The 27,245-nt window shown below is 37.5% G+C and overlaps 6 protein-coding genes across 7 annotated transcripts; 3 read left to right on the forward strand and 3 right to left on the reverse strand.

Annotated features, from left to right (window-relative positions):
• The first annotated feature begins 279 nt into the window (after positions 1-279).
• On the forward strand, positions 280-3,105 carry LOC137733159 (VAMP-like protein YKT61). Its single transcript, XM_068472323.1, has 6 exons — positions 280-655; positions 1,140-1,237; positions 1,639-1,743; positions 1,907-1,972; positions 2,282-2,368; positions 2,770-3,105. The coding sequence occupies exons 1-6, from the start codon at positions 463-465 to the stop codon at positions 2,818-2,820; spliced, it is 600 nt and encodes a 199-aa protein (XP_068328424.1). The 5' UTR covers positions 280-462; the 3' UTR covers positions 2,821-3,105.
• Positions 3,106-4,270: 1,165 nt separating this feature from the next.
• LOC137733171 (temperature-induced lipocalin-1-like) lies at positions 4,271-5,370 on the reverse strand. The gene is made up of 2 exons (XM_068472334.1): positions 4,869-5,370; positions 4,271-4,639 (listed from the first exon to the last, which is right to left on the reverse strand). The coding sequence occupies exons 1-2, from the start codon at positions 5,241-5,243 to the stop codon at positions 4,454-4,456; spliced, it is 561 nt and encodes a 186-aa protein (XP_068328435.1). The 5' UTR covers positions 5,244-5,370; the 3' UTR covers positions 4,271-4,453.
• A 2,424-nt stretch (positions 5,371-7,794) lies between these two features.
• LOC137749182 (uncharacterized) lies at positions 7,795-9,673 on the forward strand. The gene is made up of 3 exons (XM_068489299.1): positions 7,795-8,103; positions 9,022-9,045; positions 9,161-9,673. Exons 1-3 carry the CDS (start codon positions 7,911-7,913, stop codon positions 9,460-9,462), a joined length of 519 nt encoding a protein of 172 aa, XP_068345400.1. The 5' UTR covers positions 7,795-7,910; the 3' UTR covers positions 9,463-9,673.
• Positions 9,674-10,563: 890 nt separating this feature from the next.
• Positions 10,564-14,521, forward strand: LOC137737521 (calmodulin-binding protein 60 E-like). Its single transcript, XM_068477034.1, has 7 exons — positions 10,564-11,067; positions 11,764-11,839; positions 12,139-12,197; positions 12,388-12,881; positions 13,047-13,207; positions 13,289-13,492; positions 13,579-14,521. The coding sequence occupies exons 1-7, from the start codon at positions 10,958-10,960 to the stop codon at positions 14,296-14,298; spliced, it is 1,824 nt and encodes a 607-aa protein (XP_068333135.1). The 5' UTR covers positions 10,564-10,957; the 3' UTR covers positions 14,299-14,521.
• Positions 14,522-14,616: 95 nt separating this feature from the next.
• On the reverse strand, positions 14,617-18,311 carry LOC137737506 (two-component response regulator ARR12-like). 2 transcript variants are annotated; one of them, XM_068477024.1, is made up of 7 exons: positions 18,055-18,311; positions 17,776-17,877; positions 17,167-17,319; positions 16,574-16,978; positions 16,410-16,486; positions 14,933-16,162; positions 14,617-14,845 (listed from the first exon to the last, which is right to left on the reverse strand). In XM_068477024.1, coding segments are annotated over exons 1-7 (2,055 nt in total). In that variant the 5' UTR covers positions 18,056-18,311; the 3' UTR covers positions 14,617-14,758. The 2 variants fall into 2 exon arrangements, with proteins under 2 accessions (XP_068333125.1, XP_068333117.1); XM_068477016.1 differs by having other exon boundaries at positions 17,776-17,897.
• Positions 18,312-22,937: 4,626 nt separating this feature from the next.
• On the reverse strand, positions 22,938-26,332 carry LOC137749348 (uncharacterized). Its single transcript, XM_068489448.1, has 5 exons — positions 25,570-26,332; positions 24,620-24,656; positions 24,236-24,472; positions 24,095-24,142; positions 22,938-23,614 (listed from the first exon to the last, which is right to left on the reverse strand). The coding sequence occupies exons 1-5, from the start codon at positions 25,866-25,868 to the stop codon at positions 23,348-23,350; spliced, it is 888 nt and encodes a 295-aa protein (XP_068345549.1). The 5' UTR covers positions 25,869-26,332; the 3' UTR covers positions 22,938-23,347.
• Positions 26,333-27,245: the final 913 nt, after the last annotated feature.

Genomic DNA, 27,245 nt, shown 5'->3' on the forward strand with positions numbered 1-27,245 from the left:
GCTTTGCTACGACAATTTGCATTTTTAAGGACGGAAAAGATTCACAAAAGCATTTCAGCCTCCTCAAATCATTATTGTGTAATTTAATATTATAAAAAATCGAATCTAAAACTTATTGTGTGAAAACGAGCCTGAAGATCATCCCAACTAACTGGGCCACTCGTGATGGTTCGTAGTTCACATTTGTAAAACAGAAGGAATTATATTCTGTATACCTTGGAAAAAGAATAGGAAATTTTTATTCGATTTTATAACGGAGGGAACAAAACAAGCGCACAATATCACAGAATCTCTAACCGCACTAGATCCCCCACCCCTCCCCTCAATCGACCGAACACAATTCTTGCTTTTCGTTCCGCTTTCTGCACTTCTCCACGATCTCAATCTCCAAATCCCTAAATCCGTCACCAGCGTGCAAACCCTGTGATTATATCTTGCGGACAGAAAAATCAGAGGAGGAAGATGAAGATCACGGCCTTGCTGGTCCTCAAGTACAATTCAGACGAATCCGACCCGATCATCTTGGCCAACGCCTCCGATACCAGCCACTTTGGCTACTTCCAGAGGTCCAGCGTCAAGGAGTTCATCGTCTTCGTCGGTCGCACTGTCGCCAGACGCACCCCGCCCGGCCAACGCCAGTCCGTCAAGCACGAAGGTCCGTTCTTAATCCGGTCCCCCCTCCCAATTTTCAGGGATCTCCTTTTACCGTTGGTTTTGTTTTCAGCTTCAATTGTTCTTTGGGATATATACGAATTTATGCCAATTTGCAATTTGATGAAATCTATGATCATTCCATTTCGTGTTACAAATTAATTGCTGATTAATCTGATTTGAATTGGGCTGTCGGTGAAACTGATTTTTTTCTTTCCTGGACTTGTGGTTCTCGAATTTGTTTTGAACTACAGAGTTTTTCTTTTTCTGCAAGTTTTTGTAGCAATTATAGAATTTTGAGGGTTCAATTTTGAATTTCGATGCCCCAATTTCGTTCGGCATCAGTTGCACGTCTAGGTTTTGTAGCAGTATCTGATAATTTTCGATATGTTGACGCCCGTTTGATTTTTTTTTGTTAATTGTTATCTTCTTTAGGAGTTCTAGCATGCTCTATGAAACCTGAATTTCTTTGTTTTGTTTCTTCACAGAGTATAAAGTGCATTGTTACAACAGCAATGGTCTCTGTGCGCTGGGTTTTATGGATGATCACTATCCCGTCCGAAGTGCATTTTCTCTGCTCAACCAGGTAACACAAGGTTCATTGAATCATTGCATATTACATTCAATAATCCCTTCATTTTCCATGCCTTGCTTCCCATGTTACTAGTGGCTTATAGTGGTTGGAATTACTAAAGCGCTAGCATTGGCTGACATTGGTGAAGTATCTGGTAATCTCAACCGTGTCTCCCATTATCTTCACCACATCACCACTAACCAATTATTGAAGTTAGTGGGTTTCGTGTTATCAAATATTGGCGGTGGATAGTTTTGTCAGCTTAAGTGGGTCCCCTAGTGAGAATTTTAGATCCAATTGTCTTTGAATTGTTTATGTCTGAGGTTTATGCATACTTGGTTTCATGGACTGCTACACATATGGTGCTCCATGCTTATCTTATCAAATAACTGATTGATTTTAGTGATTTACAGGTGCTAGATGAATATCAGAAAGCTTTTGGTGATTCTTGGAGGACTGCACAACAGGATGGCACACAACCGTGGCCCTATTTGAGTGAGGCTCTGACGAAATTCCAGGTGTGTCTGTTAAGCTGTTTTCTACTTCGTTTGTTTAGCTGTACTCAGAAGGCAACAGATGGGTTAATCAAGACTATGCTTTCTGTTCTTACTAAACAGATAAGTTTTATAGAGTTAAAACTGAAGCTACTTTCTTCTTTCTTCCTTTATTTTCAAATTCCAGGATCCTGCAGAGGCTGATAAGTTGTTGAAAATTCAGAGGGAATTGGATGAAACAAAAATTATCCTTGTGAGTATAATGCATTACGTCAGTTACATTTTGATCAACATATTGGTGTCGCTCGTTTTTGTGTGATACTTTTATTAGTAGATCCTTTAATCTGTTTGTTGGACCTCCAATTTGACATGTTTACCTTTGTTTAGTAATGGCCAAAATAAATCTTCAACTTAATATCGTATATGCTGAATTCTTTGCCTGAAATAAGTTGTAGATATCTTAAGTGATATAAGTTTATCTTTATCTGCCATATCCCACTTCATATTTGCCACCTTCTACATTTCTCACCCGGCTTATTTGTTATTTCTTTCCTTGGTACAGCATAAGACTATTGATAGTGTGCTTGCACGAGGTGAGAGACTGGACAGTTTAGTCGAGAAGAGTTCGGATCTTAGTGCAGCATCGCAGGTACATTCATAAAATTCTTGTGATACAATGACACATTTGCCGCTGCACACACTCATATAGTACATATCAGCCACTGTCATCTTAATTACATATAATCTTAAGTGTGATGTCATGGGCTGCATTTGAACATAAGGGCCTAAGTTTATCTTAGTGTGGTAATAATTTTTTTTTTATTTTTACAATCCGTCTTACATATCATCACTGATTACACAGTCCCAAAGATATTAGGGTTTGTATTTCAAGTTGTGCGTAGGTATTTCTGAGAACTTTTTTCTCCCTTTGTTTTAAATACTCTATATCTGCCCGTTGGAGTTTGGAAAATTCAACGGGCCAATCAGTGTTTAAATACGCGAAGTTTGTTTCTAACGTGAGTACATGACGACGGTGTTTGTTTGAAACAGATGTTCTACAAGCAGGCGAAACAGGCCAATTCGTGTTGTACCATATTGTAAGCTTGCAAGCCGAGCAGCAATCCTGAAATGACAATCCCATGTTATGGTGTTGAAGTTGATGGATGGGAAATTGATGATTGTAATATGTTGATATCATTTGGCAGAAGTGTGTGAAGTTCCCTCATTTTCGTATGTACCAAAGAAAGGGAAACCAAATATTCATAGAGGTCTCCTGCTACTATAGTATACTACGGTTTCTGTTTCGTAACTTGAGATTTTACGTCTCCGCCTGCATGTTCGTGATATTCTCAGTATGATTTTATGAAATCTATGTCATTGCTTATACTTTCGAAGCTGGGTCGTCATGATTGTTAATGCTACCGTTTGGTTCTATATGGTAGGTTTGTTTACAGAAACAGAATGGATGCTGCCCATTTTTTGAGCGGGAAATGATTTCCGTACCGTCGGGTTCTATATGGTAGATTTGTTTACAGAAATGGAATGGATGCTGCCCTTTTTTTTGAGCGGAAAATGATTTCCGTACGTCTTTGTTCTAGTACTATTATTTTTAATTTTGTACGTTGATTTTTTATTTATTTAATCCAAGCCGAAAATAAACAAGGAGACAACAACTCAGACAAGGGCTGAAACTAAACAAGGAGAGCGCGTGAATCAGTACGCTTTGCTGTTCAATTTTTAACTGTATGGAATGTCCATGTGATCGCCACGTTGTAATAGACACTGGAGCCATCGCTCAACGAAGAAACACGTGAACGTCTCTGGACAAGTGAGGAGTGCAAGAACCCGGACCCTCTGCGGATCCCAATATCCTAAGCTTAGGAATCATTTAATTCGGATTGTTGAAATTTAATTTAACGGTTATAATTATTATAATTTTTAAAAGAACATTATGTTTGTAACCGTTAGATCAAATTTCAACAGTCCAGATTATTTGATCCCTAAACTCAAGATATTAGGATCCGAAGAGAATCCGGATTTGTACTCATATGTATATACAGCCGGTGACATATCACGTGATGAGAAAGACTGAATTGTTGCACCCGTCACAAGAAAGTACTCATATGTATATACGGCCGGTGACATATCACATGACGAGAAAGATCGAATTGTTGCACCCGTCACAAGAAAGTTCGTCGACATCCATTGTCACGTGGAAGTTTCTCGACATCCGTTGAACCCTTGCGATATTAACATTGTCCAGACGGATAAAACGTTGATAAGAATGGAAGGACATAATACCCTACACACATCCATTCAACCGTGGTCCTTGGATTTTTTTTAATAAAACCAATAAAAATATCTTAAAAATTTTAAGTTTAAATCAAAATATATAAAAAAAATATTATAAGTAAATAATACTAGAAATAACATTTTAAAATAAAAATATCATTTTCGTTAAAAATAAACAGTATGAAATTTTTTGTTAAAACTCCTTTTTTTACTAGCTAATCATCTAGAAAATTCGATCGAAATCCAGACACAAAATGCATAACAAAACCAACTTGGTGGAAACTTTAGAAGGTTCAACGTTGTTACAGTACAAGAACTAACATAATCACAAAACGACGTGGCTGCTAGGGTAGAGTCTGTCTACAAGTTGCAAAGGGGGGGTCTCAGTGTTTCTTATTACAAATACATACATAGTCACTCAGACCCCCAAATATGATTATCTCTATCTTCCGAAGATGGATTTGAACCACCAGATGCCCTTGGTGTCTTTGGGGCCTTCTTCTCCCTCCGGCGGACTCTCGCTCTGCCGCGTCTTGTGGAGTTTGCTCACATCGTAGCCCTCGTCCGCCGCCCTTTGGACCAGCTGGTTGTATATTTCTTCATCCAGATGAGGCTGCCTGCTCAATATCTGCATCCAATTCCCCACCCCCCACCAATAACAACAATCAAATTTTTATATAAGGATTTAGACAAAGCACAAGGGACTTTTGTTTTGATTAAAAGTTTGTAATCGGTTCGCAAATTTTTTCAAACGACAATACTAATTCTCACTAAAAATCAACAAAATCAAAAATAAATTAATAAAATATACTAAATTTTAATGGTAAATTAAACCTATATATGAAATGTATACGTACCCAAAGGGAATTCCTGCTAGGCTGGCCAATCAAAGCGTACTGATAATCCTCATCAATGAACAAAACCCAGTAATCCCCCGTGACAGGAATGATCGGCAGAAATGGCGGAACATAAAACCTCACCTTCAGTTTCGCCTCGTCGCTGTTCGGGTCCGCCTTGTAGGCGGTGCCCTCGATGAACCCCCTCTTCCCGTCGGTCCAAGTCTCGTTCAGCACATTCACGGTGCCGTCGTCTTTCAGAGTGTAGGTGGCACGCGTGTTCTCGCCGTTCTTGGGCTGAAACCGCGACGGAACGGAGGCAATCTCGTACCACCGCCCCATGTAGCGCTGCAGATCCAGGCCCTTCACGACTTCCATCGCCTTCTTCGTCGCCATTGTTGCAGATGAAGTGTATGTGTTCTGGTTTCTGAGAGAGCGAGTGAGGAATTGGTGCGGGAATTTGTGAATTTTCAATTTTGGGTGGGGGGCTTTGTAACCTTAGTGAGGATAAGTTGTGCGGAGGTGGTGGAGTTTAAATGGGTTTTTCGTTGCCGCAATAGGTATATTGGAAGGAAGGGGACGTGGTGCTTTATGAACCGTACACGTGGAGTGTGAACGGTTGAACTTGCCACACACATACCGGCAAGGTTCCAGAATCCAGGTTTTTGTACACTTGCATTTGTTTCTGGAAGTATTCAGAATTCGAGAAGTTACCCTCGCGTAATGTCGATCACCCATTTTGCTATAAGAGAAAGTGGAAATATATGGAAAAAGGTTTTCTCCGGTTCTTTTCTACCAAATTTATCTATTAGGTCTTGATTTTTGTATTTTTTATCAAAGAATACAAAAATCCGAATTTATAAATTATTTGGATTTGGTGGAAGGGAGAATCCCCTTTCAAAACACATAAATGTTTGTTATTTTTGTTGTTTTTTCTTTAATTTTAAAAGAGAAATGAATTCTTTACATTTTTCAAAAACGATCAATTATCTTATTATTGTCTACTTTTAATTACATTGATATGTCATTTTGAACTTTACTATCAGTATGATTAATTTTATACAATGAAGAGGAACAAATTTTGGAGATTTTTTTTATTGTGTCTCGAGCACAGTGGTATGCTACTTTCCGGAGCTATTTGATCAAATACTAAGGGTTTTTTTTTTTACAACTATTTCCCAATCTTCAATTGCCGACATGACATTCATTGATTCAACAGATTTATATACTTAAGCAGAAAAGGTTTTAAATTAACCTACTTTGATTGAGTTACCGTGTTATTATCTAAGTAGAGGAAAGTCTTTATTTTATTTTTATCTGCAAAATATCTCCAAACCTTATGTTTTATCTGCAAAATATCTCCAAACCTTATGGCGTAAGAAAAGCAACTTGTGATGGTAGTTTGGAACTCGAGCAAACTTGACGAGAGGCATTAGGCATGTCACTCTCATTGCCTTGTGAAATCAAGGGGTCGACCAAAGGTTTAAATATGTCAAATTTCGATCCCACACGCTTCTTAAAGTATGATAAGATCAGTCCCACATATGGATGAGTTCAACTGATAAGATCAATCCAATCGCACAAGTATGATATTTCTTTTAACTTATGACACCATAAACATAGAAATTAACAAGCTAAATTAGAAAGGAAATCAATGTTTTTAATTGATTGTTTATTTAAAAACACAAACATATAGTTTTTCAGTTTATTTATTTATGTAAGTAGTTATAGTATTTGTTCCTAGACGACTTAAATTGTGTAAGTGATGACTTCTAATTGAGTTAAGTTAGTCGGTCAATTAATTACACTAACAATATTTGAGGTTTTTCAAATTTTTACAAAACTCCCTCGAGTTTTCATTAAAGGGGTAAATTTTTAAACAGTTAAACCTGGGGAAGTTTTTGTGAAAAATCGAAAAATCGAAGGAGTTGTTAGTTTAATTAACTGTTATAATTTATATCCTTGCTTATATGCATTCAAATTTAAATGTCATGGCCAATTTTGATTCCTCCATAACCAATACCGCTACAAGAAAAATACCGCTATAAGAAAAATGTTCGGATGCCCATCCTCACAGATTAAAAATAATTTAAATTATCCCATTGTCAAATAAAAGAAAATCAATGTTGGGCTTTATGGCCCACTTTTTCTCTGGATTTGCTGTTATTTCAACGGGCTTCTTTAAGCCCATATTTATTGGACTGAAATATCTTCTTTAAAAAAGCCCGCGAAAACAACGGTCCGCCACAAGATTCTAAAAGCTTACAGCTGGCCCGCCCGAACACGGACATAAACTTGCACGCCCAATTTAGAATGAACCGGCACATAATATGAATTAGGTGAACAAACCGGCTGGATTTGCGGCTACAATTTAATCACTAATATCTAACGGTAAAAATTTTAACTTATACTGTGCTTCGATACATACTCGAAAAACCGGTCTGCCAGCTATATCACTAGATCTTTTTAATAAGAGAGTTTTAACGAAAAGATACTATTCACTTTAACGAAAAAATCACATTTTTACACTAGAAATACTATTCACTTTATCATTTATTTTGTCCTTATCATTCAAACTCAAAAATTTCAAACCATTTTCATTAATTTTTCTTTTTAATAATTGTTTTTTTTTTTTTAACAAACGATAGTATTAATATTAAAGAGAAGTAAATGAGTTTAGTCTCATAATGAACTAGCATTAATGAGTTTAAATTCTCTTTTAACAAGAACCGAATATAAATCTCTCACGTAAAGAGAAATAACATTAAATTGTAGTATTAAGTAACAGTTAATAATTCCTTTTGAGTTGGGGAAAAAAACACTCAGAGGAGAGAGCTTGTTTACCAAAACCACTAGAAAATTTCTGGCTGTGTCTCGTAAATGTGGATGTGGAGTGGAGCCACTGAGACTTGTTCCAAGGCGGTTTAACTCTCCTAAATCCTAATCAAGATTCAAAACAACCAGTCTCTCATGCATTCATAATTAGATCTCACATTCCCCAAATTACACTTCCCACGCTAATACTCCCATACCTAGAGAGAGAAACAAGACAGAGAGAGAGAGATGTCAAGGCGATCTGCTACCTGTTTGAGGTGCTGCTTGGTAGTGTTTGCGGTGGTTTCTGCATTGGGGGTTTGTGGGCCGGCCTTGTATTGGCGGTTCAAGAAGACCGTAAAGTTGGGGGGTTCTAAAGTCTCTTGCCCTTCTTGCAACTGCGATTGCCCCCCTCCTTTGTCCCTCCTCAAGATTGCTCCTGGTACCTCTCTCTCTCTCTCTCTCTCTCTCTCTCTCTCAAATATGGGTTTCTTTTTGTTGTTTCGAATCTGATTTGTGATATTTCGTTTCTGGCTTCTTTTGAAAGTATAGATTTTTATTGATTGGAGTTAAATTAAAGCGTACCCATGTCATCAGTTTGGTGTTTTGATCTTTGTTTTTGCTACTTTTGGATTTGTAGCTGCTGTTGTATTGGAGTATGTGTGAGAAATGGAACCCAATTCAGATTTAGATTAGTTTTCCTCTTATTCCATCTGATTTTAAGCTGAACAGAAAGAAATTGGTCCTTTTTGATAGATTTGTGGCATTGAATCCAGTTCATGGTTTTGCATTATAATTTGTTTCGAGTAAAGTTGAGATCTTTGCTGCTCTAGTTTTTACTTGCTCTATATACATTGTGCAAAGTATGGATCTTGAAATGTAAATACGGCACCTACCTGAATATCATATATGAACTGTTTGAAGTACCGAGGGCTGTATGTAGTCTTTCTGATCTGAGTTCAGGCAACATAATCTTCCTCTAGTTCTGCACTCAGACTTAGTTAATCATGTTGTGATTTTAATCCATGGGTGCCTGGAAATCTCGTTTGATCATACAATTACTGTCGAATATTCTTAGTGTGCCCAGTTACTCGAACTGGGTCGAACTGGGGGAAGAGGGGGAGTGGTTGTTTTGAACTTATCTTGTCGTAAGTGGTTGTTCACATATTTGATGAGTTGTTTTACTACCTGTAGAAGAACTAGAGCTACAACGATATAGGGCTTTAAATTTAGATTGGGCACTTGTCATGGCATTTTTATGGAGTCTTCCGTATCTTCTTTCAAACTATTGTATTCTGGGAGTTCATTTCCATCTGTATAATAACGTGCCCCTTTTTTGTTGTTCGTTATTCCGTTGCAGGATTGGCCAATCTCTCAGTCACAGGTTAGAATGCCTCCTACCATTCAACGTCTTGGTTTATTCCTTTTTCTGCATTCCAGGTATTTCTTGTGATCTATATATACAAGTACATGAATGTGATGAATATTATGTTGATCAGATTGCGGAAGTAATGACCCAGATCTGAAGCGGGAGATGGAGAAGCAATTTGTGGACCTTTTAACAGAGGAATTGAAGCTGCAAGAGGCTGTTGCTGCAGAGCACACCCGACACATGAACATTACATTTGCTGAAGCAAAGAGGGTGGCTTCTCAGTACCAGAAAGAAGCAGAAAAGTGCAATGCTGCAACAGAAACTTGCGAGGAGGCGAGAGAGCGTGCTGAGGCATTGCTCATCAAGGAGAGGAAGGTGACTTTCCTGTGGGAAAGACGAGCCCGTCAAATGGGTTGGGCAGGAGAATAGCTTGTAAAATTTGATTGCAAGTTCTCGTTCGGCTCAACTAGCGATTCTTCTTTCTCCGCAGTATTTATACACACAACCAAGCAAATTGCATCGGTTGTTTCTTCCCCTGTTACAGCATAATTGCTATCTTTCTCTTCCACTGGTTGTACTTGATTGCCCACAAACGTCATATAGTTACCAGATTTTACCGTATGAACAAAATGTTATGATCCCGATCTATGAAGTAATTCATACCACAGTAAAATTATGATTAATATATATTATACAGGGAGCAGATCCGTGGCACTATATTTTTACACAACTTTTGACACAGGTTTTTGTGAATTCATTTTGGTAATGTATTTTAACGATCCGAACTGTTTATTTTTCAGATATTTCCTCAAAGATCAACTGTATTTCATATTGTGTATTGCTTGCATATGTTAGCATCACGTGTTATGATTAGTAAAGACACCCAAGTCATGAATTAATCGTTGATCGAACAAAGTCTTCGAGGTGAAGAAATTTTGGACTGAAAAATGTATTCCAAGAACATGGGTTTCACAGCCATTACCAAGCCACGTTATTAAAGGCATGTGAGGGTTTCCAAAAGGCACATTCCTGCAAAACCCTAACAAATTTTCCTTAAGAGTATTGAGAAAAATTTCGGCAGAGCTACCTGACTATGAGAAATACGCGAGTAGAAACACTTCGAGAATGTCACCCTTAAGGCATTTTTTAAGTTCTCACAAAAATATAAGATCCCGTTATATTCTGATCTCACATAAATTCTATATGATATGAGAGTTGCCTCATTAGATTTGTTTTTCCGACCTAATTACATTAGATCTCACGCCAAACGAGATCAAAGTACAAAAATCTCATGCTTTATCCAAGTTTTTCTCGTCCAAACAGCAATTGTTCGCTGAACTTCAGATTAACTTGACCTGTTCTTTTGACAATTTTTCGGAGTAAACGAAATTTAAACGAGGCACGAATATAATTACAATTACAAACTTACAAAAATGGTCGTTTCTGTCGGCGCATATGAGATGCCCATTGACTTACGTACCATATTAATATTTACCAAATCCAAAAGTTGCACCAAAAAACGCGTTCGGACTTTCAAGATTCATGCATTCACACAAGCAGAGGAGGGAGAGAGAGAGAGACAGAGAGAGAGAGAGAGAGACCATGGAAACCAGCTGTGCGCCTGTGAAGTATCATAACATGCAAACTCCAATAATATACTCTGTTCCGGATCAAAATAAAATATAAAAAAATCGAGAAAAATCGACATAGATCCACCAAAAACTCAACAAACAGATCTTTCCAATCAATACCCAGATCCCACAAGACCGCAAAAATCGTCACGAAAACGACTTTTTTGTCTTCTGGGGTCTCAATAGTTGGTAACTCTGCGGTTCCCTTCTTTGTTTTGTATTCTTCTGTTCTGTGAAGTTTCTAAGTTTGGGAAGTGTTTTGGCGGCGGAGATTTTTGGATAAGTTTCTGAAAATGGAAAGTTCGGGGAGTACGAGGGTGGAGAAGAGAGGTCATGAATTGGATGCCGATGCAGATGATCATCCTCCCGAGCCGAAGAAGCAGAGATTGCCTGCTTTGGGAAGGTTTTTATTCTTTCTTTCTTTCTTTCTTTTTTCACTGAATTTTATGCTTTATTTTTTATTTTGTTAATAGGTGCTAATTTGATTCCTTAAAGGGTTTATTCTTCTGGATTAGTGTTGCTTTTTCGTTTAATCTGATTCGATTAATTGGATTGAACTTGGCGAATATGTTGAAAGTTGAAACTTTATTCTTTTGTGCTTGCTTGTAAGTAAGAGGTTTAAGATTCACGATGCGATGTGACTTGGCTCAAATCCCGACTTCCAATGTAATTGTATCAAATACTGTGAAAGCACAATTTTTTACGGATGCAGTCATAAGTTATAAGCTGATGAATGTGCTTTTGTGCTATTGAAACTGGTACTCTGTTCACTGACTAGCTATTGGTCTAGCAGTATTTCCTGCCAGAATTTTGGAAGATGTCTCGAGTTTGAATCCCCTTTCCCACTGATAAAAAGAGAAGGCAGTACTTTGTTACGGCAGTTGTTTCAAACTTCAAACTTTCGTGTTAAGTTTAACATTACAACAACTTTGATTGAAAGTTGTAAATTCATATCCTTGTATTGAATTATCAAGTGATTTTTGTGCCTCTGAGGCTGAAAGTTTACTGGGATTTCGTCCAAATTGCAGAAGGATTCAATATCTTTTTGTTTTTTGTGTTTTTGAAGTCTATTGTTTATACATTTGAATGTTATATGCAGTGTAATTGTGGAATCTTTGAAGGTAGATAGCTTGCAAAGACTTTGCTCGTCGTTGGAGCCTCTTCTCCGCCGAATTGTGAGTCAGATTGTTACTCTTTGCATCTTAGAATTTGACCCAAATGTTGAAACGAACTGCATCTCTTCGCTTTCCAACCTTTCCGAAACAGTGAATTATAGCATTTTATGTTTATTTTCCTGTAAAATATTACTAAATAGTATGGCTTTCCTAGTATCCTGACATGGATAATGCAGAAAAAACATCTGTGCTGCACAGTATTTCCCGGGCTGCATTTTGCACGAAAAATTGCCTTCAGTTACGCGTAAAAACATGTATTCGCATTCTTTTGATCATTCTAAACTTTCTTTGACTAACAGGTTAGTGAAGAAGTCGAGCGCGCTTTGACAAAGTTAGACCATGCTGAACTGGCTGGAAGGTTTGTTCCAACCATAGTATTTAGATGTCTCTTTGTTCCATTCGAGTCATTGACTATGCTTTCTTCTTCGTATTTTCATCAGTTATCGTGTTTTTGTCTTTATTTCCTCCTATCTGTGTATTTGGTTGAGGGTTGGGGTGGGAAGACCGTATTAGTAAATTTATTGTTTGCAGTTTCGGAAATACTGCAGGTCTCAACCGCCGAGAATACAGGGTCCAGAAGGAAAAACCCTGCAACTACAATTCAAAACAAGAATGCCACCTCATCTATTCACAGGTGCAAAGGTTGAAGGAGAGCAAGGAGCAGCAATTCATGTTGTTTTGGTCGACCTCAGCACAGGCAGTGTTATGCAAACAGGACCCGAATCCGCTGCAAAACTGAATGTTGTAGTGCTGGAAGGTGACTTCAATGGGGAAGCTGAGGATAATTGGACAAAAGAACACTTTGAGAACCACGAAGTAAAGGAACGTGAGGGGAAAAGGCCGCTTCTGACAGGGGATCTTCAGGTTGTTCTCAAGGAAGGGGTAGGTACTGTAGGAGATCTTACCTTCACCGACAATTCTAGCTGGACGAGGAGCAGGAAATTCAGGCTCGGTGTTAAGCTTTTCCCTGGATATTGTGAGGAAATTCGTATTTGTGAGGCTAAAACGGATGCCTTTTCTGTTAAAGATCACAGGGGAGAATGTGAGTTGTCTGAAGCTTGCTATTTTACCCTTTACTTTATATGCACCACACTTAAGCCTCGAAGAAAATTTTGGTATAAAAAGGTCACTTCACCCTCGATTTCCCTTTTCGACAAAATACCTGCAAAGCTTATCTAAACCAAGTTTCTGTTTCTGTAATTTGAAGTGTACAAGAAACACTACCCACCGGCTTTGCACGACGACGTTTGGAGATTGGATAGAATAGCAAAGGATGGAGCTCTGCACAAAAAATTGATACAGGCTGAGATCATAACCGTTGAAGACTTCCTTCGCCTTCTTGTCAAGGACCCGCAGAAACTAAGAAATGTAAGTATCCTATGCATTTGTTTCTGAACACCATTTTCTCTTTCTTTTTCGGGTACTCTATTTCTGTATATGGGAATATAGATGCTTGGGAGCGGGATGTCCAACAGGATGTGGGAAAACACAGTGGAGCATGCCAAAACCTGTGTCTTGGGTGGAAAGCTCTATGTTTACTACACTGATCAGGCTCATGGCACGGGCATTGTTTTCAACCACATTTATGAGCTCAGGGGACTTATCGCTGATGGGCAGTTTCTTGCCTTGGAGTCACTCACCCACACTCAAAAGGTTGGATGATTTTTATTGTTCACAAACGTTGGGATAATTTCGCATATCTTTCAACTTGTCTCACTCACTTGGAGCCCTAAATGCAGGTTTCAGTGGATTCTCTGGTGAAGAGAGCGTACGATGATTGGCATCAAGTCGTAGAATATGATGGAAAAGTCTTACATGGTCTCGCCGGCAATAAAAAGGTTGCGAGAGCCTCACCTGCACCGGTGGCTGACCACAGCTATGATGTGATGGATCACCATTCTGCATCTACTCAGAATAGGCAGCAGCAGTACACCCCTCAATTCAGCCAACATTTCCAACCCGAAAATAGCCACCCATCCGTCCCTCAGTTCATTGAATTTCCATTTGTGAGTTCCGACCAAACAGCGTTGATGAAATTTAATAACCCGGAACCAGCAGCATCACCTAGCAGCATGGGTTACATGCCAGTGGTTGGAGATTCACATTTTTCAGGAGATTGGACGAGGCCAAACTACGGGAATGGATTGGACGATTTTGTTGCTGATGAAATCCGGATCAGGAGTTCAGAGATGTTGGAGGGTGATGACATGCAAAGACTGCTCAAGACGTTTAGTCTGGGAGTCGGCGTAGGAGCAGGAGGAGCTGGTTTTGGTGCTTCTGATGACTCGTGTTATAATTACAGTGTACAATATGAGCCTCAGCCGTTCAGGAAAGAGCACACGAAGAGCTCAGGGAAGGCTGTTGTCGGGTGGCTTAAGCTCAAAGCTGCGTTAAGGTGGGGGATTTTTATTAGGAAGAGAGTTGCAGAAAGGAGAGCTCAGCTTACAGAGCTAGACTGAATCAAATGCTTTCGTGATTGTTTAATTCCGTTTGCTTTGCAGAGACGACACCATGAAAGGAGAAGGAAAATAAGGAGTTTAATTATATAGTGGAACATTTCAGCGTTCTTTTATCCTTGTGTATCCAGAACTTCTTCTTTATACTGTATGAGACATGAAATACCCGGCACATATCGTAAAACTTCGGTGTAACCGGAAATATATGTCCACCACCGTATATGACGATGCACGTTCCCGGTTACCTTAAGCAAATACAAGAAATGAAAAGTTTCATATGATAAAAGATAGAAAATTTGCATAAATATATACACAGGAAAGTCGTCAACTTATTATTCCATTAGCGCATTACTCCACGAAGAACAGCGAAGACGATGCAAGAATTGAAAAGATGCAGGTTTTGCACGGACATGAAAGATGGCAACAGAAGAGATGAAGAAATTACATAATGATACATGGTTCCTCATAGAGGAATAAACTGCTGTGATCCGGGAGAGCAAGCATCGAATCCAAAATCTCCATCCATCGACAACACATTCTCATTCTGTCCCTGCATAACATAACCGCGTTCTTATTATATACCACTGATAGGAAGATAAATAACAAGTAGAAATATACAAGACATCAGTACGCATACCTGTTTCAGAATTGCAGTCATAACATCATTCCAAGGTCCGTAAGTATTTTGAGCGACATCATCCGGTGACTTTGTTTGCTGCCAGGAGTAGACCTCAGTGGGATTCATCGTTGTTTCCATGGCGGATTTCTGGAACTCACTGGGCTGCATGACAGGTGAAGTGACACCATCTAATATGTCAAATAAAGATGAAGTCATTTTTTCACTGCAGACTGCATCGTTTTGGTCCAAACTCGGGCTTACAGGTCCGAGAAGAACATTGGCAGAAACCATGGAATTATCGGCATTGAAAGATAGATTGAAATTGTGGTTGAAATCGTGCTTATGTTCTTCCCACATTTGCCTTGGCGAGCAAGTCATGGTCGGCACAACATCTCCAATCAAGCCTACCTGATTCAGTATACTTCCTCTTAGTTCCACAGCAGGGGCTGAAAGTACACTAGATGAAAAATCACTTGGAACAGTTGCGACTTGAGGCCCACTAGAAGCGAAACCCAAGTTATTAGCATGTAGCTCACCATGATGGCCAGGCTCGCTCATTGGCAATGAATTCATCGGAAAATCAGATAACTGAACTGCAACCTGCCAGCTATCACTACATCGATTGTAATCTAGAAACTTCGAGGAGGTGCCAATGTCAAATGATTCTGGATTCAATGATGCCACTCCAAGAGAAGACTGATTTCCAACAGCTCCCGTGCTATGTGTTTGTTGTGGGGTCCCGTGTAGTATCAAAGGATTGCTTGAAGCATTGGAATCAGAAAAGATTGAGCTTGCAGACGCTCTTGCGCCTGGAAAGCTAGAAGGAATGGCATAACTTGTTGAATCATTACTGGGAGAGGACTCGCCAATGTGAGTGATATACTTGCTCTGTTGCGATTGTTTGAACTCTAACGATGCTGGAAATGTTTGATACACATTTGGACTTTGGTTTGCAGGCAGAACTGGCTGGAGCTTCGTGGGAATATTAAAATAGTTGCTTAAGTTCTGGGAGTGACCAGGTTGGACCAGTCCGGAAGTAGTTCCTCGTATGCTCAAACCAGCAGTGGAGTTTAATCTACCAAGCATCATACTGGGTATGTATGGTGACAAACCGGCATTTGAGAACCTTTGTGATCCAACTAAGGACTGTGCATCTCCAAATCCATCTAGTGCAGCCATGCGCGTGTAGGAAGAATCTCTCACCCCAAAAGCAGGATTGCGGAGTTTTTTGAGGTATTGCCTAAACTTCTGCAACAACAAGTGACACCATAAGCATGGAGTTATTCAATCAGCAGACTTCTACAGAGAAGAAAAGAAATCTCATGAATAATTAGAACACAAAATTATCACAATCAGTTCTCTCAGCAGAATCATCCTTCGAGTTGTTCCTAGCTATTTCATGCCAAATGTTTGATTTCTAATTCAAGATTTCGTGCAGCAAAAGTTACTTTCGACGAAAAGTAATCTAAAAGTAAGGCAAAGGAAAGATTAGTGCCTGTAGATGGCTGGCCACATTTTCCCTTGTGAGTCCTTCAACATTCATTAGGTCAAGAATTTTCTTCGGAACAGCCTCTGCATTTAAGACAGCGAAAGATACATCAGTCAAAATAATCCGCATAATGAAAGCAAAAAATCGTTTCCAAGAAGCAGAAGACTCACTATCATATCCCAACTGATCTACAGCTGCAACAAACTTTTGGTGCAGCTCCCTGGACCAAACTACCCGAGGCTTCTTTTGGTATGACAATTCCTCGTTCTCGTGTTCCTCCTCTTCATCTTCTTCTTCCTCGTCTTCATTTTGCTCCTTTCTTTTCCTGCTGAATCTGCCACTCCGATCTGAACTACCGGATGGTGAAACCGCACATCCACCTTCTCCAGCGTCAAGGCAACCTTTGTCTTGACTGGAAGACTTATTTTGGTCCTCAGGGTAAAACTTCTTTCTCCGGACTACATGTTGCCAGATGTTCTTGAGCTCTTCAATTCGAACAGGTTTCAACAAATAGTCACAAGCACCGTGGGAGATTCCCTTCATCACAAGATCTTTATCACTATATCCCGACAACACTAGAAACAAGTTACAACACAAAATTTATGTCAGTAACCAATTTATCTCCCACATCCTGAACAACTCACTATTTACAACACACAAAACACAAACTTCAAATATTTCTTTTTCACTTGCACTTCTTCAATTCAACAAGAACAAAAATTCATATTTGATGTCGAAAAATCCAGAATAATTTGATGCTTACTGATTACAGGCAGGTCCATTTCGAGCCCCAATAGTTCAAGCAGCTTAAAGCCATCCATGTCTGGCATATTAACATCACTGATCACCAAGTCAAAATTATTTCTGTTTTCCCTCAACATTTGCAGCGCCTTGACTGCCTGATTCGTCGTAGTAACTGCGAAAACCAGAAATCAGATAACTCAACACTTGGAAATTTTTCAAAAATCAAAACCCAAATACTAAAAATGTAAGAACACAAGTTAAAGCAAAGCACAGTTGAGCATATAACTCAAGTTTGAAAAAAGTAAGTCGGCGTAACCAAATTGGCTAGAGCGGATGTGCTCTCCTGTGCAACCGAGTGTGAATTCTTCTCCCAACAGTTTAAATTAGTTTAAAGTAGAACATCGTATCGAAAAGTTAAGAACATGGAACTGAGACTATGCATAGTCTCGGTATACAAGATTATCCCTTTTACACTTATATATCAACAACAAACTAATTCAAAATTAAGGAACCGAATTTAAACTATGCATTGATACCTAAACCACACAAACATATGAACATAATTTGTTAAATCAAAAGGCTAGAACTTGAAGACAATTAAATCAAAGGAGGATTAAAAGAAACAAACCTTGATACTGGCATTTGACAAGCAGCTCCTCCAAAAGTCTGAGACAAGTCGAGTTGTCGTCGACGGCCAACACTCGCATGCCCACCGGAAAACGGTCCTCCACTGTCATAGTCAACCACCAACTTCAGAAACCCAGATGAAAAATCAAACAAAAATCAAGAACTAGAACTAAAGTTTCAATCTTTTTTTTTTTTCCCTATAAAACTCAAATTCCGGGGGTTTCTCATCAAACCCAGAAGAGATTAATAGCATAAAAATGGAAGCGAGAGAAAGACATACTCAGAAAGTGGCTAGAGAGAGAATGTGGGGAGTAGTGAAAGCTGTGTAAAACGGACAATGATGGTGAAGGCCAGGGCAGGAGAGACTGAAGAGTTCAACGACCCAACAGAACAGAAATCTTTTTAGTATTTTAAGTACTCCGTAGTCTCTCTCTCCTCAGAATTCAGAATTGTTTGTTTGTTTGTTATCTCTCTCTCCCTCTCTCTTCCTCCTCTCTCTGCGTCCTTGTCTTTCGCTTTTTCTTCTGAAGAGCAAACAGAACTCAAAGACTTTATCTTTGAAATAATATTTTCTAATGGATAGTTTTGCTTTGTTTGTTTATATTCATTCTTAATTAATTTAATTAATTAAGTTGAAAATAAAATTAATTAATTAATTAGCTAAACTCTCTCCCTATGATGTCCACAACAGGTCAATGGAACCCTATCAATTTGCCACCATTTAATAATTCGTGAATGTTTCCCTTGGCCTCTTGTAACCTTTAACTAAAAGTAATTTTCCTACCAATTAATTTGATATGTGTTTAAAAAGATAAGTTTTTTCATTATTTTTCGTCGTAATAAATATAATAAACGCAGATTTTTTTTTAGTTTGCATTTTAGTTGGCTCGAATGGATATTGAGCGAGAAACTTAAATGCATTGGCTATGCTATTTTGTCAGTATTTAATTTCAATAATGCATTGTTACGTGAAACACATGTAATTATGTTAGTAACGTAATTAAATTGGACTTAAACTACTTCGGTGTTGTGCTCGGTATGAGTAATTTGTGTAAAACTATCACATTTGGAGTATTATCGTAACCGAAAATATTACTAAATTTCGATGAAAAGTTTTGACCGTTAGATCTTAGTCATTAGATATTTGAATCTTTAAACAATACTTTTTTTTTTAAAACAATACATTCTCTTTTGGATTACTTTGAAAAATGTATACCGAATCTCCTAATAAACTAAGCATTCAATGCAAATTATTCTCAGCTCTGTTTTTGGAAAGATTGCCATTACTTTCATTGGTTTTTAGAAATTCCTTTTCAAAAAGCCATGATTTTAGGCCATAATTTCCTTGGAGATTTACAAGTAATTATCAAATTTCTCTTCTAATCTCTACTAATTAATAAAACACTCATTGTCAACCAAAATCCTATGAAATTACCAGTTTAACCCTCTAATTAAAACAGAACATGAATAGAAAATATGGGGTAGAAATGTAATTTCACATAACCAAATTTTGCTGTTTTTTTTTTCAAAGCCTCACCTACATATAATCATAACATATCTCTAATTATAAAAAATAAAAAAAATAAAAAAAAAGTTCCCACTCCTACGTTCTCTATCACTCCCTTCCTCTCTCCTTCTATTTCAAAAGCAAAAATAAAAAATTTTCTCACACTTTTTGTGTGCCCATATGCTAGTTTTAATTAAAAAAAGTCATTTCAAATGATAATACAAACCATCCCCCTTAAAATTTTCGAAGAAACAAGTAAATATAAAGAAAATAATCTCTCTCTCTTTCTCTCTCCCCCTCCTTTTGTTGTACAACGATATATTTTACACTAAGGGGATGAAATTTCAGCTAAGTCACACAATGGACAACCTAATTTGGTATCGAATTTGTCATCTATGAGATTCGAACCTAAAATCTCTCACTTATAAGTGAAGATGAATATCAACAGACCGTACTACTGAGTGACTAATCTCTCTTAAAATACCCAAAAAAAATAAAAAATAAAAAAAGAAGTTTAACCATATTGTCCTAAAAAATTAACCTATTTAATATTCACTAGTCATGTAACCTAATCGTTATGTAATTTAAATGGGCAAAAGAAGTGTTTTATTTCAACTTTCAACTAATTAAAGTTTGACATTAGGGGAATTTTGTTTAAACTGTTCATAATAAATGGAGGAGAATAATTAGGTATTGCTTTCAAAATTTCTAATTCAAAAAAGCAACATTATTTCCATTGCAATTTATTATTTAATTTTTGGTAAATTAGCCATTTATAAGAAATCTTTAAGGGGAGGGATCCCATATATCATCTTTGCAAACTATTAGTTAAATCGAAAATATTTAACACATCTAATTAGGTTTAAGGAAATTAACGAATACTTTGTTATATAAGAAACAATGAAATTTTATCTTACTAATTAAATAGGCAAATGATTTCGGATTAAATTGAATTTTTACAATGATGACTTATGAATCGAGACTTACAAAAAATACGGTTTGAGGAATGAGCCCCACACCTAATTCTCATTTTTTGAAAAAAAAAAAAAAAATCTTTGCATAATGGGTCTGCTATTATATATCAAGAGCGTGTAATTCACATTTCCCAGGAGAGAGTACGAGGATTGGTTGAACTAGGTCAGAGTTGAGCTATAAAACTGCCAAATATAGTACACTTGTCGTCGTGGGGGACGGAAGATTGCGTTACGAGACGATGCCGCGTTTCGGATTCTCATTGGCTGTTTCAGTCTTCGGCGGGACCCATCTTGGATTCCACGAACCCACAAACGGCACCAGTGCAGGCTGCACTGGAACGACACGTCGGTCCCAACAGTAGGAGATGCGAGGCGACGGAGACTTGCAAATGTGGGCTCTACTTACCACGTGGTTGATGGAACTTCCGCACACCGATGTATCAGATGCAACCGTTTTTCAAACGATTAAATTGACATTGTCTAGAGAAGAATACTAAAATGATCAAAATTTTAAATCAAATTTACAAATTGAATGATGTTTTATCAATAAAAAATAATTATATTAATTAATGTTTAAGTAATAATCAAATCATCAATAATCACATCATTTGATTTTAAATTTTAATCCTTCTAAGATTACATTTGATTCGATGCATCTCATATACTGTTTATCATCAAACTTCCACTCACTACCAAGTCACATGATATGCCCGACACTGAGTATCCAGAAGCATATCAATATGTTACCAACCATCTATAGATCTTAAATTTTATGCATAATAACAAAACTTCAACTATATAGTCGTCACTGTTGTGTGAAAATGGTTGTCAATAACAGTATATTGCAAAAAATACTTTAGGATCGAATATAATTCTATTTAATGTCGGATTAGCCAGCTAACCAAGCTTCAGAACAAGGTTTTTTTTTTTCTACAGCTCTTTTTAAATTTTTAATGGTAACGAGAGCTGAGATCAAGTAGTGTGGAATTGTTTACAAATTTTGAGTTCCCATTGACTTTTAATCTGGGTTTAAATTAGAAAAAAAGAAGAAGTCATCATTCATGATTTCATTCGTAATCAGTAAGCCATCAGATGTCCTAATATTAATAATGACTGACTGAATGAAGGGATTAAGTGACTAACATTTGTTTAACCTCTGCAGAATCTAACTGCAACGGCAAGTACATGTCTTTTATTTTATACTAAAAACTGCGTTTTGATAACAATCAAAAGTCCTAATATATATAAGGTAATGCTATCAACATATCTTTTTTTACCTTCTACATATCATCCTTAATTTTTGTATATTGATATTCTTCAATTCATTCAATATAACGGTTGAAAATTAAGTGGTGAGAAGTAAAAATAAGTATGTGGATAACACCATCCTGTATATATACACACACTACGAGCATCTTTGATTGGAGTTCATATTCAGAGACTTTCACCACCATCCTAAAGAAATATTGATTCTAATGGGAGAGTTTGTATAGTAGTAACCTTATATATAATTTCACACGGTTGATGATCTTCAACAATAAAGAAGAAAAAACCCAAATTAAATATGGACTGTTGATTTTTTCGACAGTTTAAAAGAAAAAGAAAGCAGTATATGGCTCCGAGACCCATGCTTTGACGCCTTGTCGTCATGTCTGCTCTGCAGCTTGTGCATGGTGAGCCCCTTTTTTTCACTAAAATTTGGTTGGGTATCCCGTGGGTATACCTCTTTCCATCTCTTCCTTGGTCTGATTTTCAGTCATATTTCATGTCGAGTTCGTGTGTAGAGTTTCGATGTTTGTGGGTATACCTCTTTCCATCTCTTCCTTGGTCTGATTTTCAGTCATATTTCATGTCGAGTTCGTGTGTAGAGTTTCGATGTTTTTACTGGCTCGGATGTTTTCACCACCACCACCACGTTCTTCTTGCTGTCTACCGTTTTTGGCAATGTCGCTCGTGAATTTCCACACGCTTCCTACTAGTAGTTGGCTAATACCTCTGTGTTGCTGACTATCTCTTGTTAATGATTGTGATCGGTGTTGGAGGTGGTGTCTGTGGAGGCGGTTCTCGGCTGTGGATGACGTTTCAATTGGCTGGCTTGGATTTCTGTCGATGGAGAAGATTTCAGTGGAAGCTTCTCGGCTGCTGTGTGTTTTTTTGGGCTTCACTATTGTTGGGCCCTCTTTTTGTTTTTCTGTTGGTTTTTGCCCCTTTTTTTTTTTGTATAGATTAAGTTAAGTCTTTGGTTTGCTTGTACATTTTGACTTGCTGTTTAATAAAAGTTTCACCTTGACCAAAAAACAAGAAATTGAATTTCAAAAATACTTTCAACCTGTTAAATTAATCTTCAAATGCTAATGCTTATTGAGGTTCAGCTTTAGCAAAGTTCAATTATTATTTTTATCTCCAATTGTACTTTTGTTAATTAATTAGTGCATGAGTGCAGTAAACATGCTACAACTGATGCAAACTTAAACAAAAGTTGTTTACTACAGAAAAGTCAAATGAAAGCAACCATTTTCTATAAAAAATAAAATAAAATAAAAGTTTAAAGATTTATGCAAACGTTGATTGTAAATAACTTGTAGCTCAGTTGATTAAGAATATTTTCCTGTGTATGAGTTCCCAGAATTCCCTCCCCCAACATCGCTCGTATAAAAAATTAGTTTTGTTGGGCCAAGAAAGTAAATCAAAGCAAAGCAGCCCATGTAATGTTGAACGTTCTCTGCTGAAGTTGCCGATAGTCTTTTACACAAAAGCTCAGTGCTATAAATGTTGTACATGAAATCCAGATACCAGGAAAGCAAACCAACCTCTTGAATTTTACTTGCAAGTCATTTCCCATCTCGAAAAATCGTCATTTGATTCTGAACTCGATCTGGATCAAACACTCTACATATGAATCCTAATTCGATCCCTTCGCCTACCAGGAAAAATACCGAGCTGGATGCATAGCTAACCTTGTCTGCTTAACACTGGGCAGTCAATCCATCATGTAAGCAATCAGAGCTATTCGCGGAGACGGGGGACTCAAATGCAGTGGAACTATCTGTTTCCATTTCCTACTTCTCAGATCATGTGTAATATAAGAACAGCTACCTCTTTCCAAATCTCAAGCACTTGTTGTGTTTTACTTCTGTGATGCTTCCATCAGAAGTGAGTTGTTTCTTCGCCTGTTGTGGTTTTGTGAGTGAGAGTTTCTCCATTGCGTTTATGAACTTGCGTAAGTGCTTAATGTACTCGGGATATGTTTCAAGGTTGCAGTGGCCTCCGCCCTTCACCCATAATGGATCATACTTTTCTTTGGATAGCTCCCACAAACGCTTTCCGTGGGACAAGTCAACAATTTCATCCTCTGTTCCCTGCAAATAGTAGGGTATCAACGAATCAAATTAGACGCACCAATCAATATGAGAACAATGGGACTGTGAATCAAGCTAGAAGTGTAACAAATGCTTCCATTATATGTTTAGGAAATTCAGAATCTTGCTGTAATTTCTAAAGAAACTTATTCATATCCAAAGAAAAATGATGTTCTCTCAATTTAGTTGATAACAAATGAGATTTTTATGGTTGAGCCGTAGTTTAATGTTCATTCTTACGTTACGGACTTTTTTATGCTTTTCATCAGACAAGATATACTCGGCAAGGGCAGGAAGATTAACGACCATTTCATTTTACCAAGTTCAATGTTAGTCAGATTAGTCAACATCTATATGTTTCCATGCAACAAGATGTTATTTGTAACAACATTAGAAGCACAGCCCAAATTCTTTGAATTCTAAAAGAATGATATACTCAAACAAAATAGTTTTAAATGATTGACGGGAATATGTACTTACATGAATGACTAAAACCGGTGAGCTGACATGCCGTATTTTGTCTATATTCTGAAAACATTGCACAGGGCTTGTCAATACGAATTCAAGTAACTAAGCCTTGCAGCAGAATTAAGCAATTCAAAGAAGACAAGTCGAACTTACTTTGAAAATGTCGAACCAAAACGTCAACTTGACAGGATACAAGACTCGTATGCCTGAAAGGATGGCACTGTGAAGAACAACGGCTCTCAGTTTTTTTAAGCGAGAAGCCAAGTGCAGCGTTGGTCCACTTCCAACAGATTGGCCGTACACTATCAAATCCTCCTGTCTTATTTCATACTCATTCTTTAAACAATTGTACACGGCTTCTATGTCATAATATGTGTTGAACTCAGATGGCTAAACAATCACCAACATTAACACTTTTCAGTCATCGATTTTAGCTATACCGGTCAGTAGAACGATACAAAAAGGATGGACAGTAAAGACCTAATTCTGTAATAAGGACTATAAACGCAAATTAACTTCATAGATACGCAAACTCACCTTACCAGTGGATGCTCCATAGCCCGAATAGTCATAGCTGCCGCAAAGAAAAATATGTCAAGTAAACAAACACGGGAAGGTTTTCATATTATTGTAGCACGGTGAATTAGAAAAATTACAGCATATCAACTGCATGTAACATTCAAAGTTCATGTCTTTTTTCTTTTTTTTTTTTTTTTGATGCATAAGCTCCTCAATATAAAACTACATTGCTGAACTCTCAAGCGCTTGACAAATGCCGGCAGAGTAATTTCTATGACGAAGATCGTTCTTTATCCTACGCATCCATACCAACCCCGCCAAAACGAGTGAAAATAAGAAAGCTACAGGATCAATCAAACAGTTTCAGCTTAAACAAGTTGCTATGAGTTAGTGCAGACAAAAACGTAAGACCAACAAAATGTAAAGAAAAGTTAACATTTGTGTTGGCCACCTTTGTTTACTGGAACAACCAAATATTGAAATTTCAAAAGAATACTAGCATAAACAGGTAATCTTCCCAAATAAACAAACGAAACAGATCAAACATGGAAGCAAAGGAGCATCCATATTTCAAAAATCAAATCAGAAAAATTAATTGAAAAAAAAGGAAAACGCAGAAAAGAATCAACAAACTGAAAAACATAGAAGCCAATACCAAAATAAATTAAAAAAACTGAGTAGGTATTCAATGAACAAAAAAGGAACAAAACCCAGAAACATACCAAAGAAAGGAAAAAAAGGTGCAAAAAAATCCCATGTGATACTAGTTAATTAAAAACAAAGCCAACCCATCAATCAAAATCCAGCGCAGAATCCAAAACAAGCAAAAAGCAAGGCTTTTACAGTTCAAGCGATTAAGAGCATTTATCCATGCACCACCACCTTGGTTCCCAAGTTCGAATCTCTTCCCCAACACCTCTCCTACATCAAAAACATAAAAAAAGGGAGAAATTCAAATGCAAAAATACCTCATAATATTGACACGCAGGTGAGACCTGAGCTCAATGAAGAGCTCGTGCATCTGCCCCAAGTCAGCCGCATTCCCATGCGAGTAGAGCAGCGTGAACCGCGCTAAAGGGTGCCGCCAAAACGTCGCCACGATCTTGTTCCCGCCCTTCGTGTCCAGCAAATGCACCTCCATGTTCTTGTCCGCCGTCACGCTGGAAAACACCAGCTTCCCTCCCTCGTCCTTGTACACGTCGTACGTCGGCGGGTCCGGTGGGAAAAACGCAAACTTGGCCGCCACACCCGCCGTAACGTTGCCCATTAACGCAAACCCAGCTGCAGACAAATTGGGTTTTACGAATCCTTGCTGGGTTTTCTCAGCTTTTGGTTCTCCTTGGTGTTCTTGTTCATCGTGAGAGCAAATTAAAACACCAATAAATAGAAAAAAAAATATATAACTTCTTTTCTTTTTCTCTGTTTTTGAGCAGAAAAAGGGGAAAAAAGATTTAATTTTTTGAGGGAGGGGGGTTTTGGATTGCGTGAAATTTTTACTAGGGATGATGGAAAGGGGGAAAAAACCCAGGTCCGAGGTGGCGTCGGATGAAATTAAAGGTGAAAGGTGGTGGTGGTGGCAGAAAAATGGATCCGATCTAGGCGGGTGAGCTGGAAATTATGGATTGCTGTTGGAGGACGAAGAGAAACAAATTCAGAATCCGAAAAACAGAAATTGGACATTAAAATTGTTACAACATTGTTCGTTGTTTTTTGTTTTTTTTTGTGTAATAATAGTTTTAGTTTAGCACTTCCTAAGGAATAATCACAAGGATGGTTTTTTTTTTTTTTTTTTTTTTCAAATTAATTTTTTTGGAAACAATAAGAGTAGGTTGATGATGCATACTTCTTTCTATTTTTATCAGTTCCTGTGAGGGCCCCTTGTTTTCGAGTGAGTCGACTGTCGTGTTTGTCCTTCGCATCGATCTTAAAAAAAAGATTTTATTGGCAAATTCTTGTATGTTTTGGTTAAATTGGTACCATCTTGTGACAACGTGATAATTTTTTATTAAATGATGTTACAAATTCAACCACGTGTTGCACCTACATCATTTTTACTCTAATTGTAGATGCGTTAAAAATTAATTGAATAATGCTAGACACATCAAATTTATGCACCAACCAAATTTACGTACCAATCAAATTTATGCTTCAATTCAAGTTGAAATATGAATAATAATTGTGAAAAAATTTATTTGATTAGCGTAGAATGTTTTGCATTATTTAGCGCATGAATTTAGTATATAAATCACCTAAATTGATTTTTAGTTTTTTACTCAACTTAAGAAAATAATGGGTGATTAGATTAATAATTGAGGCACCAACTTTTACTGGCTTTTGAGTTCACCACTTTCAAGATATTAAATAATTGTCATTACCAACGGTTTAATGTTGATAGATTTGATGACTTCCACTGGCTATTATTTATAACTCATTGACACTTCAGCTGCATAAGAAGATTCGTATTACTACTTTCTCATAGACGATTAGAGAATCTAATCTCATAATCAATGTTCAAGCAAGAAAAATGAGGTATCCGATTAACCAAAGAGTTTGATTAGGAACGAACGTGAAATATAAGCTGGTACACTACATGTTATAATGTAAGTGGAGATAATAATATTAGTGTCTCTTCAATTGCTTTATG

Source organism: Pyrus communis, chromosome 1 (assembly GCF_963583255.1).
Source record: "Pyrus communis chromosome 1, drPyrComm1.1, whole genome shotgun sequence".
Classification (NCBI taxonomy): domain Eukaryota; kingdom Viridiplantae; phylum Streptophyta; class Magnoliopsida; order Rosales; family Rosaceae; genus Pyrus; species Pyrus communis.

Coding starts and splice junctions, on each gene's coding strand:
- LOC137749182 (XM_068489299.1), top strand. CDS start 7,911: ATGTCAAGGCGATCTGCTACCTGTTTGAGGTGCTGCTTGGTAGTGTTT. Junction 8,104..9,021: donor CCTCCTCAAGATTGCTCCTG/GTACCTCTCTCT, acceptor ATTCCGTTGCAG/GATTGGCCAATCTCTCAGTC. Junction 9,046..9,160: donor GGCCAATCTCTCAGTCACAG/GTTAGAATGCCT, acceptor TATGTTGATCAG/ATTGCGGAAGTAATGACCCA.
- LOC137733159 (XM_068472323.1), top strand. CDS start 463: ATGAAGATCACGGCCTTGCTGGTCCTCAAGTACAATTCAGACGAATCC. Junction 1,744..1,906: donor AGGCTCTGACGAAATTCCAG/GTGTGTCTGTTA, acceptor TTCAAATTCCAG/GATCCTGCAGAGGCTGATAA. Junction 2,369..2,769: donor ATCTTAGTGCAGCATCGCAG/GTACATTCATAA, acceptor TGTTTGAAACAG/ATGTTCTACAAGCAGGCGAA.
- LOC137733171 (XM_068472334.1), bottom strand. CDS start 5,243: ATGGCGACGAAGAAGGCGATGGAAGTCGTGAAGGGCCTGGATCTGCAG. Junction 4,640..4,868: donor CTAGCAGGAATTCCCTTTGG/GTACGTATACAT, acceptor AATTGGATGCAG/ATATTGAGCAGGCAGCCTCA.
- LOC137749348 (XM_068489448.1), bottom strand. CDS start 25,868: ATGGGCAACGTTACGGCGGGTGTGGCGGCCAAGTTTGCGTTTTTCCCA. Junction 24,657..25,569: donor CTGCGTGTCAATATTATGAG/GTATTTTTGCAT, acceptor TCTTTGCGGCAG/CTATGACTATTCGGGCTATG. Junction 23,615..24,094: donor CACCGGTTTTAGTCATTCAT/GTAAGTACATAT, acceptor TACTATTTGCAG/GGAACAGAGGATGAAATTGT.
- LOC137737506 (XM_068477016.1), bottom strand. CDS start 17,884: ATGACAGTGGAGGACCGTTTTCCGGTGGGCATGCGAGTGTTGGCCGTC. Junction 16,979..17,166: donor AATGGACCTGCCTGTAATCA/GTAAGCATCAAA, acceptor ACTTGTTTCTAG/TGTTGTCGGGATATAGTGAT. Junction 14,846..14,932: donor TGACTGCAATTCTGAAACAG/GTATGCGTACTG, acceptor TATGTTATGCAG/GGACAGAATGAGAATGTGTT.
- LOC137737521 (XM_068477034.1), top strand. CDS start 10,958: ATGGAAAGTTCGGGGAGTACGAGGGTGGAGAAGAGAGGTCATGAATTG. Junction 11,840..12,138: donor AGCCTCTTCTCCGCCGAATT/GTGAGTCAGATT, acceptor TTTGACTAACAG/GTTAGTGAAGAAGTCGAGCG. Junction 13,493..13,578: donor CACTCACCCACACTCAAAAG/GTTGGATGATTT, acceptor CCCTAAATGCAG/GTTTCAGTGGATTCTCTGGT.